The sequence below is a fragment of the Talpa occidentalis genome, unplaced genomic scaffold (assembly GCF_014898055.3).
Source record: "Talpa occidentalis isolate TD23 unplaced genomic scaffold, MPIMG_talOcc4v2.1 talOcc4.6, whole genome shotgun sequence".
In the NCBI taxonomy this organism is placed as follows: domain Eukaryota; kingdom Metazoa; phylum Chordata; class Mammalia; order Eulipotyphla; family Talpidae; genus Talpa; species Talpa occidentalis.
This window is the reverse complement of record NW_023604972.1, coordinates 41144351-41156857: the sequence shown is the minus strand read 5'-3', so window position 1 is coordinate 41156857 and position 12507 is coordinate 41144351. Positions and strand designations below refer to the sequence as shown.

Below are 12507 nucleotides of genomic sequence, written 5' to 3'. Positions count from 1 at the left end.
TTCACCCCAAAGATAAAATTTTGAAATGTTGTTCCCAAAGCTAGAGTCCAACCATGATATATACCATGGTACAATGATGATGTATTCTGTATGACTTTCAAATTAATGCTTTCATTGTACCTCTTCTATACTTAAAGTACAAAATAAACATCTTTGCTACTATCTTGCATATTCTCTTTCAAATTACTTTTACTTGACTTTAGGCAAAAAAAAAAAAAAAAGGCAAAAAGTGATTTATATTACTGTGACCTGTTGGGGAAAGATAGGACTGTAAATATTTTTGAGTGATGGATTCCAACAGCTAGACAACAGAAAAAGTTGTGTGAGGACTTTTTAAATGATTTGTATTTCACTTGATAATTATCTAGTCCAAATCTATCCAGTCCTAAATCTGCTCAAATCAACGTTCTCCTACTTGACCTTTGTAAATAGACCAAAAAAAAAAAAAAAAAGACTCTCCAGCAAAATATTTTTTGAACAATCTTAGTACGAAGAAATGAAGTTTACTTGTGGTAAGATTTAAGAGTCTTTCAGGATGGTGCTGTTGTATGCTGCAATAGTTACTGAGCACTTCTTATGCATTCTACACTGTCATTTAGCCAAGAAATGTAACCCAAGAATTTAGCAACATTTCACCTGTAAACACATGAGACATGCTGTCTAGAAATCTCCATTTTGGAAGCCAATAAAGCTATCCATCCAACTGCCATGTCTGGGTGGTTGATTTTCCATCCATCCTTTTATCACTGATGTCTTAACTTGCTCTTAAAGTGAGGGTTGAGGTTATGAGCTATTCCAAATCTCAGGTGCTAACTTTCTCCAAAGAACTTCTCTCTTCTACTCTCCTCAATAGCTGTTATTTTTTTAACAGTACAAAACACAACAAAGCAAAACCAGACAATTATAAATCAGAGACATACTTCAGGGGAGAAAGAGGGAGAGGGATCAGAGGAAGGGAGGGAGGAGCACAGGGGACTGTGGTGATGGTTCACAGGTGCATAGTGAAGGAAACTCTACGGGGACTACACTGAGGAGGTGGGGGGAAGCAAATATTGTTTAAAAATGAACAATGTAAAAAATAAAAAAAATAATATAAAAAATAGCTGTTATTTTTTGAGAACTAAATTTATGTATTTCTGCCTAGACAGAGAATAAACTTTAGGGCCCTTCAACATGACATGATTGCACAAAGTAAGAGACCCTAAGTCACTGATGTGTGGAAAATAAATTATGGTTGAGGAATCTCTTTACTCAATGTTGTTGAATTAGCATATTGTTATTAAGCACACTAGGTTCCTATTGTTTATGCTTGGGTAGGTTATTTTACATTTCTGGGCTTCAGGTTTTATATTTGCAAATGGAAATAATAATGTATACATTAGAAATATTATAGAGAACAATGCCTGATATGTAATAGGTGCTCAATTAATGGTAAGTATTATTGTTGTTATTGCTATTACTAATATCATTAATGGAATATTTTCTTTGACATTCTAAAGGGTGTTTAAAAAACATTAAATACAGCAATGTTGGCCTAATAAAAAGTCAACATTACATTCAACATGTGATTTAAATGAGGTTCACTAACTTGAAAAGATTACCTTTTGTCCTTTGTATTTATACTAAAATAGGATTTGAGTAGAATAATACAAGTTTAATTATTCTTGGAAGACTAATTTTATCCCTATATTTTTCGAAGACAATAAAAATTCCCTAGGGTTCACACCTCATGCCTCTATTGACTTCCCTCCTTTCCCTCCTCTTTTATTTCCTTCCCTCTCCTCTTTTATTTCTTTTTCATAGAGACCAGGACATGGTCTCAGAGTTACACCTACTTGTCTATCTGTTCTTAGAGCAACAGGTGGCTTGGGAAAACGAAATTTCACACCGGTAGCTCTATGAAGGATCTCAAGAGCTTTGGGAGACTATTTGTTGGCAGCAGCAAATCAGCTAAGAGACATTTAAGTGCATGGTTTTTCTAGAGACAGAGCAACAGAAAAGACAGTATTCAAAATATGTGGAGGAATAAGAATCATTCCATTCCTTTACTCCATCACAGATCCTGGCTGTGTAATACAGACTGGCAATTAATAAAATGTTAAAATATGTTTATTTCATGACAACATCCTGCTATACATATTATTTACTGATAGCTAAGAACTGCCACTGCTCAGACATACTGTTCAATCTCTATATTCTATATTTAGAATATTACAAAGCACATGAGTGACACCTTATTATTTACTATTTGGCATCCATAAATTGATAAAGTAGCACTGTTTTTAAAATAAAATTTCAAGAATGTTTTCATAAATGAAGGGGTGGGAGGAAAATTGAAAGCCACACAAACAATAACAATATAAATTAATGGTGGTGAATTGACTCTCCTGCCTTCAGTTTGAATCTGAAAAGCACAAAATAGGTCCCTCAAAATATTTCTGAATAGCTGTTCCTTACAGTGGTGTTTCACATCATGCCTATAAATACTGTTCTTAAAGAAGTCCTATTTGCTCTCAGTTGTATATATGAAGAATAAGATGTTACTAGTGTTATTTCACACATATAAAAACTGAGGCTCCAGGAGATTATGTAAGTTGCTCAAAATCACACTGGTACTGTCTTATTCAAAGAATAAAATGAACCTTTTGGAAAAGATGGTGCCAGCCCTCAAGAAAAAAATGATAAAAAGTAGACCCTTAATGTCAAAAACTACTCACTTGTGTGGTATCTCTTAAGTGGTATCTCTTAAGAGAGCAGAATGAAAATATTGTGAGAGAATGATCTTTGGAGAAAAATGTGTTATTTAAAGATATGAACATTATAAATCTAGAGAATCAGGTACCTGCCTCAGAAAAAGAAAGGAAAACAAAAATGGTGACTGACACATGAATTAAATTACTGCCATTAAGAAGCACTTTCAATCAGGCACTTTTTTAGAAACTGTCCATGGATTGGTTCATTGAATCTAAGTCCGAAAAGAGCTTGATCATTCATTGGGTTCTGGCCAGGACATTCATCTGTGCTGTGCAAATGAATGGAGACTTAGAGTCCTGAAAAAATAAACAGATTGATGTGTGCTATCAGTTTTGGAAAGAACTGCTTGTCTGTAGAAAGGCACCTGGGGAGACAATTCTCATCCAAGGTGATGTAGACCTGAAAGACACCAATGTCAACTGCCCATCTCATGACTGAAGAAGCAAGATAGCAGCTTAAGAGGAACAGAATCCATAAGGGAAGTTAGAGAAATGCCTGCTTTGCCCACTGATTCAAGAACCAGTTCTGAATTCATGGGTTTGGGAAAAACGGGGCTGCAAAGTAGAGCATCCCAGCCAGCGACAATTGGAGTGGACTATAATCCAATATCGAGCCAAAAGAGCTAAAAAGGGACTCAGAAAGCTGCCAAACCTAGTGATGATCATAGCGAGATACCTCACTTGTCAGGATCTAGGCAGCTTAATCCAATATCCAAACCAAATAGCTTGAATATGCCTCATCTCAAAACAAGCCCAAGGCAACAAGATCCTAGCTAACCCCACTAACATTTCAATGGGGCCTAGAATTACTGTGGCAAAAAAATTTCTCCCCATTCTTTGTTCTTTGCTCCTAACTACAACTATGATGTTGTAGGTAATAGCAACAGACTATACTTTTTAAAATACATAAAAGTGTGTTGTGCTAATGTCAAAAATGGCAGTGTAGGAAAGAACTAGGAAGCTACAGTTACTACCTTTACAAATTTTTATTGGAAAAAATAAGGAATGGAAAATGGTGTTCATGAAATTGAATTGAGGAAAATTGACATTCATCATCCAATTCTGACTAGATAATCAAAGTCACTTTTCAGTAAAAGGTATTCTTACTCTCAGGTCAAGGAAGGCAAGAAACAGATCTTTATGATAGTTTAGGTGGAAAAATTGAAGAAGTTGGGTAAAAAACAGGGACAAATTGATGACGGCTTTACCCAAATTTTCACAAAGGTGGAGAAATTTAAATACTCAAATTAAGGTTCCTACTTGGTCTTGGTCCTTAGGTTTCATTCATCTTTTGACATCTTAGATAATACATATCAAAAGTATATATTTAAATGATGAGTGATATTTTTAAAACTCAGGTCATTGTATAAAACATGATCTTCTGAAATAGAATTATCCCTTAAACACCTTAGTAAATATATATTAAATACGAATTTAAAATTAAACTTTACTTTCACTTTATAACAAAAAACAAACTAAATACATCTTACTTGTTTTCTAAATAGGGGGATATTTCCAGGCTTAACTGTTATTCTTTCATAATAAACTACAATAATACAGAACTATTTTCTAGGTTTCTTGGACCAAATTATTAAGTATAATAATTTGAAATTGCTAATAGCCAACATTACTTTTGTGCATAGAAGTGGCAATTTCATTATGTTTCAACCTAGAACAACAGTGAGAAATAAAAAGGAAAGGAAAAATCTAACACCAGAGGACATTTAAACCTCATTAATTTCTTCAGGCAATATTACTTCTATAGCAATGTCTCAATTAATATGTTGAGAAATTTCAGCACTTGTCTAAAATTCAGTACCTAGCAGTCATAAGAATTCACAGATGTCTCAGACAAGCAGCAACTTCACAATAATTAACATCTTGGAAGATAGCCTGATTCTTTTCTGATTTATTACAAAAGAAAGTGGTTTTCATTTCTTCTTAAAAACAATTAACCATCCCAAACCCCAAGCCACATCAGAACCCTAAATGATGAGAGGTAGTCTTTAGCTATGAATAGACAGTGTTGGATTGGTGGTGGCTAGACTCACAAAGGTTTGAAAAACAGCTGTCAGGGATAAAGCGGGGGGCAGTGTGTATGGGTGTGTGTGTATGTGTGTGTTAAATTTCACTGATACAAAGGATAAGGATGTCTAGCACACATACAAATAAAATTATACAGTATTATAAATTGCATGTAGTCAGTGGATTCCTGTGGAGGCTTTTGATGATTTTCACCAAACGCCTTATCATCAGCCAACTGATGGTTCCAACTGGCAAACTAGTGTAATTCCAACATCCATGTTGAACATCCATTATTATACATATTAACAAGACAAAAAGCAAAACAATAAGATGTATGTCAGACTTCGTTCATCGTCAATAATGTGGGTAACTCCTTTGCTAAATTGGATAATAGTTTTTAGTATACCCAGAAAAATGTTTCTTCAGGCTTTTTTAGGCTATTTAGTTTAACAGCTGTTATGAACTGAATGTTTGCATCCTCCCAAAATTCATATTAAAATCCTAACCCCCAAAGTGATAGTAGTAGGAGATGGGGTGTTGGGGTGGAAGACAAAGTCTTCATGAATGGAATTAACACCCTTACATGAAGAAACAGGAAAAAGATGTCAATCTCTCCCCTCTCATGTGAAGCTACAAGGTGACCAGCTATCAGCCAAGAAGGGAATTCACCAACAACCATCTGCAGCACCTTGACTTTGGGCTACCCAGTCTCCAGAACTGTGAGAAATAAACGCTGCTTGTTTAAATCATGCAATCTATGGCCATTTTTTACAGGAGCACAACTGACCAAGACACTAGCTATATACTTTTAAGTTAAATCTGCATTAGTAGCATTTTATCCATCACTTTAAGTCTGAAGATTATAACAAAACAATAAACCAAGCCATGATTTATTCCATTTACTAATTTCTATGGTGTAAATAATGGTTAATTTCAATATGAAGTCACTGAACACAGTTGGGAAGAGGTGACAGTAGCAAGCCATTTTATAGTATTTCCACCAATCACACAGATATATGTGCATATAGATACAAATGGATGTAAATGACCTAAGCGCATAACTATAGTTAAATAAGCTGAAAGTGATAATTTTTTGAGAATTTAACTTTGTTTTTAATATAACTATTTTATTATATGTTCTTGTAACTGAATGTTTAACAATAGCTGTATTTAACAACTAGCTCACAAAATTCCTAATAACAATTGGCTCCTTTGTATAGATAGAGGTGGCTCCAGCATATCACTGGGAAATGATTTTTTTTCCCCAATGCTAAAGTAGCTCTACAATTTTCAATAATTAATTGCATTGCCGCTATCATCACTAAGGCTGGCAATGTCACTGATTATAGTTTCCAGCCTATGATAGAACACTAAAGTAACTTCAGTTTATCTAGGTTTTATATAGGGATATTAGACTCTAGATGTAACTATAATAGATATAAGATTCTGATTTATTAAAATAGTAACAATAGTTATGTAAGTCATTATTTTAGAAATTTATTATAAGAGCATATGAGAGTAGTTTAAAGACATTAAGTAATTGACCCCGAAATGTAAAAACTTGCAAGTTGAGGACAAGTGCCTCTAGAAAACTGATAACTTATAATAATGTACCTAAGAGGCATTTAAAATTTATTACTATAGGGTCTCTCAAAGTCAAATCTTCCCTCTAGATATTTAAAAGGAGTTAGGTAACACAAAGGCCAATAATAACATGTTTTAAAGTGCCTAGTCATATTCCATGCTTCAGGGAGAAACTTGATCAAGTGAAGAGCGGGAAAGTAAAGGAACTGCTTAACTCTTCCTGTTTGTTTTCTGCCCAGTGTATATAAAATTTCACAAGTGAAAAGGTGAATGATGAAGGAAATTTCAACATTCCTCTGAAGTACAAAGATCTACTGATAGGTTAAAAGATTGAAATGACCAGCAATAGCAACCTATTAGTTGTATTCCTCATCCAAACATGTGAGATACTGGCCTCAAAGACACATCTGTTCCTAATTTCTACTCTGCCTGAACTGCCATGAAAGTAAAGTTCACACCACACTGGAAAAAGGCACCTTGCTCTGCCATTTTTATTTCTTTTCTCTGCAAATACAGCTGTATTTGAAAACAATGCACACTCTCTTATTTCTTTTACTTTATACTACCACCAATTTTCATTTTAAAATGCAATTTCATTTTCTATGAAAAAGAGGATAATAAATAAGATTTTAAAAAATCACACTTTAATTGCCATAATTTTTAAAACATGTGTTGTTTTTAAAATGAAACATTTGTGACATCAGTTATAACAAACTGTTCATTCCATAACATTCCCAGCCATTAAACCATCCTTCTCTTCAAAGATACAATTAAAAAGACAAAAACAGTGTAAACACACAAAAACCAAAACATTTCCAGTAAGCAGCAGTATTCCAGGTAATGATCAGGACCATCAAATTAGAGTGGGAATGTTCTAGTTGGAATCTTCCTGTTGTGATTGTTTTAGGTAAAGAGGATTTTAATTTTAATTATAACTTTTTTTTGCTTTTTAAAAAATTTATGGTAGCATAAGTCTCTCAATAAAATGGAACTTTTCATTGGTTCTACTTAATGACTAAACAGTCATAAGAAAATACAGTAACAGAATGGCTCAAAAATACACCAGAGTGCGTTTACTAATAGTAAGCTGCTGTCCAGCCAGTCATTAATTTTAAGACAACCCAATTTCCAGAGTGACTGCGTTAGAATTCACTTTATACAATTCACTGAGTCCAACTTTTTCTGTAACAGAATGTTTTGTTATTCTGAATGTACAGGTGAGGGTAATGAATTAGACCACTGTCTTACCTACTCATTTCTTTTAAAAGAGATTGAGGGTTGTATGGGAGATACAATTTCACCAGCCCCAATGCTTGGCAAACTCTTTGCAGCATTTTCTATACCTCATGGAAATTAACATCTCCCTTCTCAGATTGAACCCCATCATGAATTTACTTGAAACATACACATACACACAAATACAGAAGATAGCGACTTTATAGGAGACTCTAGTAAATGCAATAGACCATAAATAAGATGCAATTCCTTTCCTATTGCTAAAGGAGATTAATAGTCCATTCTGAACACTTATTCTTACATCTCTCATTATCATCATGTAACAAGAACAATTTTCAGTAGTAAAAATAATATTGAGCCTTACTTGAATGATGGTTTGTTTTCAGGCTGGATACCACCTCATATACCAAGCAAATTCATCATAATACTAGATTTCAGGACATTTATCATATCTTAGTCTAACCTCCTAATTCTGACAAACCACATGTCAAAAGCGTATTCCTTGGCATACTCAAAATCTACAAGTTTGCGGATTCATATGACATATTCAGTTCTTTCATCACAGCGTTATTAGCAAACCATCTCAGTCAATCAATAGATGTATATGAAGGCAGCAAGTCAACTTGGCAGTGCTGCCTACAATAACCGCTGAACTCTTTCCAACAGGATTGCAAACCTACCCAATTGGATAAAAAGCATCATTATGAAATGGTTGTGGCATATGAACTTGAGAAAAGAAATATAATGAGGGATTTTAAGAAGATAGGACAGAGACGGAGTAAAGGTGAGTGAGACTGAGGAAGAGCGCAGCAGCCAGCTGGCCCTGCATTACCATTATCGGGGCTGGTAAACATCCGACTTGCACTGGAGACTGTCTTCCCAATGTCAGCCAAGGAGCGAAGGTTGGACTTCTTGGTTTGATGCCGGTGCTTCCGCAGCAAGGTATAGGTCACCTTATCCTTAAGATCAGGTTTCAGTAGGCCTGTCTCAATCTGATGGTCAACTATCATCTCTGATACAAAAACAAAACGAAAACAAAAAGTGAAACTCAGTCCTCAGACCACAAATGTCATCTTGTACTCCAACTTCATGAATACCATCCTCAAATTTGGTACCAATATTTCCAACTAAAGGCACAGGGATACTGGCATATGTGAGAGTATAAAGCTTTCCATTGGTAATCATGTCTGGAGAGAATTGTCCTGTTCATTTTTTCAGTCCCCCTTAACAGTGAATTCACATTATCATGTTCTTCTATAAGTTATAGTGTAAGTCAGCAATTTAGGTTTTTCAATAAAGTAACAAAAGGTAAAATTTAAATATTTCATGTACTTCACTGTTGGTGGGAATGTATACTGATCCAGACCCTATAGAAAATAGTATGGAAGGCTCTCAAAATATTAAAAATAGACCTACCACATGATGCAGCAATCCTACTCCTAGGTATCTACCCAAATAATGTAAAAACACTAATTAGAGAGCTATATGCACTCTATGTTCATTGCAGCACTGTTTATAATAATCAAGTTATAGAAATAACCTAAGCACCCAAGGACAGATGAGTGGATTAAGAGATGTGGTATACATACAATATGAAATAACAGTCAGCTATTGAAAAAAAAAAAAAAAAACCTCTTCCATTTGCAAGAACATGGGTGGTGCTGTAAGGGATAATTCTAAGAGAAATAAATCAGAAGGATAAAGACAAATACCAGGTGGCATCACTCATATGTGGAATATAAAGAAACAAAACAAAGAGTAAGATAAAACCAAAACATCAATTCTAGAGGAGGGTAAGGACTGGAGATCTAAGGGAAGAAGGGCCTCAATAGGCTGTGGTGGAAGACAAGGGTTCTTGGTGGTATGTGCAATGTGGTAACCTCTTCACATCTGAAGAGGTGTGAATCTATACCTCGAATTCATAAATAATACTGAATATTAATGTCACAATAAAAAAGTACAATTTTTAAAAGTTTCATGTATTCTACCATAGCAGGTATGCCAGAAATAAAATTTTTTAAATAATAATGTCATTATTTTATACCCTTGCTTTTTCACAATGCACAATTTCTTCCCTCAGGTGTGATCACTTTAGTTCTCCCACCATCGAAGCACCCACAGTCCTCCATCATAGTCCACCATAGTCTCCTCACCCTGTTTTCTCCCTTCTACTATTCCTCCTCTGTTCCTCCCTCTCATGGATGCCTCAGCTGTATGGTCAGCTTTCAAGGATCAGTTGAAAAGTTTGACTTCATCTGATCCTTTATTTGGTTTCTCTATATTCCACTTATAGTGAAATCATCTGGTATTTATCTTTCTCCTGGTTCACTTCATTTAGGATAATCCCTTCCAGTTGCATCCATTTTGCCACAAATGACATGAGTTTGTCATTTTTGACTGCTGAGTAGTATTCCATCATGTGTGTGTGTGTGTTTACATACATATATATATATATATATATCACATCTTGATTCATTCATCTGTTCTGGGGCATTAGGTTGTTTCTGTCTTGGCTATTGTGAATCATGCTGCAATGAATATAAGAGTGCAGGTTTCCTTTTGAATTAGTGTTCTTATGTTCGTTAGGTAGATACCTAGGAGTAGAACTGCTGGGTCATATGGCAGGCCCATTTTCAGTCTTTTGAGGAATTTATATAATTTCATAAATACAACTAATTATGTAAAGACTTGAAGAGATTATACAAAATTAAAATAGTTACATTATTAATTTTTAAATCTTTTCTCCCAAATTCTTCTATGAAGCTATATTTTCTATATAATAGAATAAAGTAGGGAAAACAACAACTTTCCCATGTTAGGTTCTATAAATACCAATTAATTCCATGAATTGAACATTGAACTATGAAATTATGCCTTAGACTTTTCTAAGAAGAATGTTTATTTTTCTTGTTTAGATCCAACTAAAATGTTAGTTATTTTAAAATATAACCTGAACAGAAACTTCTCCAAAGCTTTCATATTTTAGTTTTACTACAAAAAAAAGGGTAAAATTTCTATTAGCTCTTTATTTAGAAAAGTTTCAATAGAAAAGATGACTGTTTTATAGAATTTGATCCCTAGGTGGTTCTGCTAAAGGCAAAGTTTATTCTAGTAGAAAGCAACAAGGCCCCTTTCTCACAAATCAGCATGTCAGCACAATGGCATAAATGTGGCTTAGTGTATCCTACTCTGTTACATCACGGGTCGCCATTTCCTTTGTTCATAGTAGGTTGGGCTCAGATCAAAATATCACAGAATCTGTGCAAGATAAGCAATGGTATGAAAAGACCTCACTGTATGCAGGTACTATTTCTGTCCCTGCACAGTGGCTCCCATGCCTACTTTGTCAGGTACATGGGTGCATGTAGTACCCTTCAATATTTTCCCTTTAGGTAAACTTCTCAGTACACAAAAGTGGATAAAAGAATAAAAGCTCATTTCCCCCAAAAAAATCTAACAAGAAAATTGATGGGGACTGGTAGGATAACACCATCTCCCAAGCATTCTTATCTCTTTGCAGCAAGAAGTTATAGGTGCTCAAGGGGCTTTGATTGGGCCTAACCATATCACTCAGAAGTCCATCTTTATAACAAGCATGCACAGAAGTGGCTTTATAGTCCATAGCTGAAAACTGATGGTGCAGTGAACAATGAACTATTTGGGAGTCAAGCAGAGGATAAATCCAGGATTTCCATCACAAGTCTTACACAGATGTCATAAATGTCACATAACCCAGGGCCCTTTGGTAAAGCAGTAAGAGTTTCTCCCAAAAGCAAGTTTGGTTTTAGAGTGGCCTTTAGTTCTGAGTATTTTTAACCACAAAAACCCTCGTCAGAAAAGCTCTCAGAACTGATCTTCTAATTACAATTAACTCTGTTCTACAGTAAAATAATTGGGTGCTACAGAACTCAACCACACTACTCTCCCCTTTAAGTCTTATTCAGTGTGGAAAGTCCATTTTACAGAAGAACCACAAAAATAAATAAACAGCCCCAGCATATCTGCTGTAAGTGTTATCAAACTCCTACTCTAATTCCAGGTTTGTGGATTAAAGCATTTCTTATCTCCCTCTGGCAAAGCCTCCCTCTATCTTGCCCTCCCTTATAATCTCAGGCCAATCCATACATATGCACAGCTTGCCCTCTGTTACTAATGCCTGGAAATCACCAGTTAGAACAGGTTAAAACACCTGTGTGTCTTATGCCCTGCATTAAGAGTCCATAAAATGGTGCACATTACAAAGATATCTTTAAGCATAAACTACAAAACCTTTCAAGGAGAGTGGGGGCAATAACACTTCACAGCTACACTAGAATTAAGCCTTCAGTGTTCAAGATCCCACGGTTACTACCAGTTGGGAGAGAATGTGCCACCTCTAGAGGATACAGAGCTGAAAGCAATCTCAGGGATCATCAAGTTCACCCTCCTGTTACACAGAAGAAAACAGAGGGCACCAGAGGCAACTTGCTGGTAGACGGAGCATCGGTAGAGGCCAAAACTCCAAGTAAAACCAGGTTTTCTGACTCACAGTTAGGATCTTTTTCCATATCACATAGTATTTTTACTTTAAAAAAAGCTTTTAACTAAAAACAAATGTTGACAGATGCAGATCTTCTGGAAACTGGGAGAAATACAGTTGTGAAGCTGAAAATGGCTAAAGGTGATGAATTCAGACTAAGATCCTTAAAAAATATTAAGGTTCAAATATATTCAACTTCAAGACTAACAGAATATTTAAACTTTCTACAAATATAACCAATTATGAGATACTGGTTAACCTATCAAAGCAGCAAAATTGAAAAACTCAATAATGCTAGAGCTGTGTGGAATAGGCTATCTTGCATACTGCTGGTGGCAGGTATAACTAGTACAAGAAAGACATTTGGCAAATACAAGTTCAAGTCCTTTG

At 35.1% G+C, this 12507-nt stretch overlaps 1 protein-coding gene across 2 annotated transcripts in view; it reads right to left on the bottom strand.

Moving 5' to 3' along the window:
* SLC4A4 (solute carrier family 4 member 4) overlaps positions 1-12507 on the bottom strand; it is a 347176-nt gene that overhangs the window by 182446 nt on the left and 152223 nt on the right. For both annotated transcript variants that reach the window (XM_037530399.2, XM_054688304.1), the window contains exon 6: positions 8431-8610. In XM_037530399.2, coding sequence (XP_037386296.1) covers positions 8431-8610 — 180 coding nt within the window. The remainder of the gene's footprint in view (positions 1-8430; positions 8611-12507) is intronic.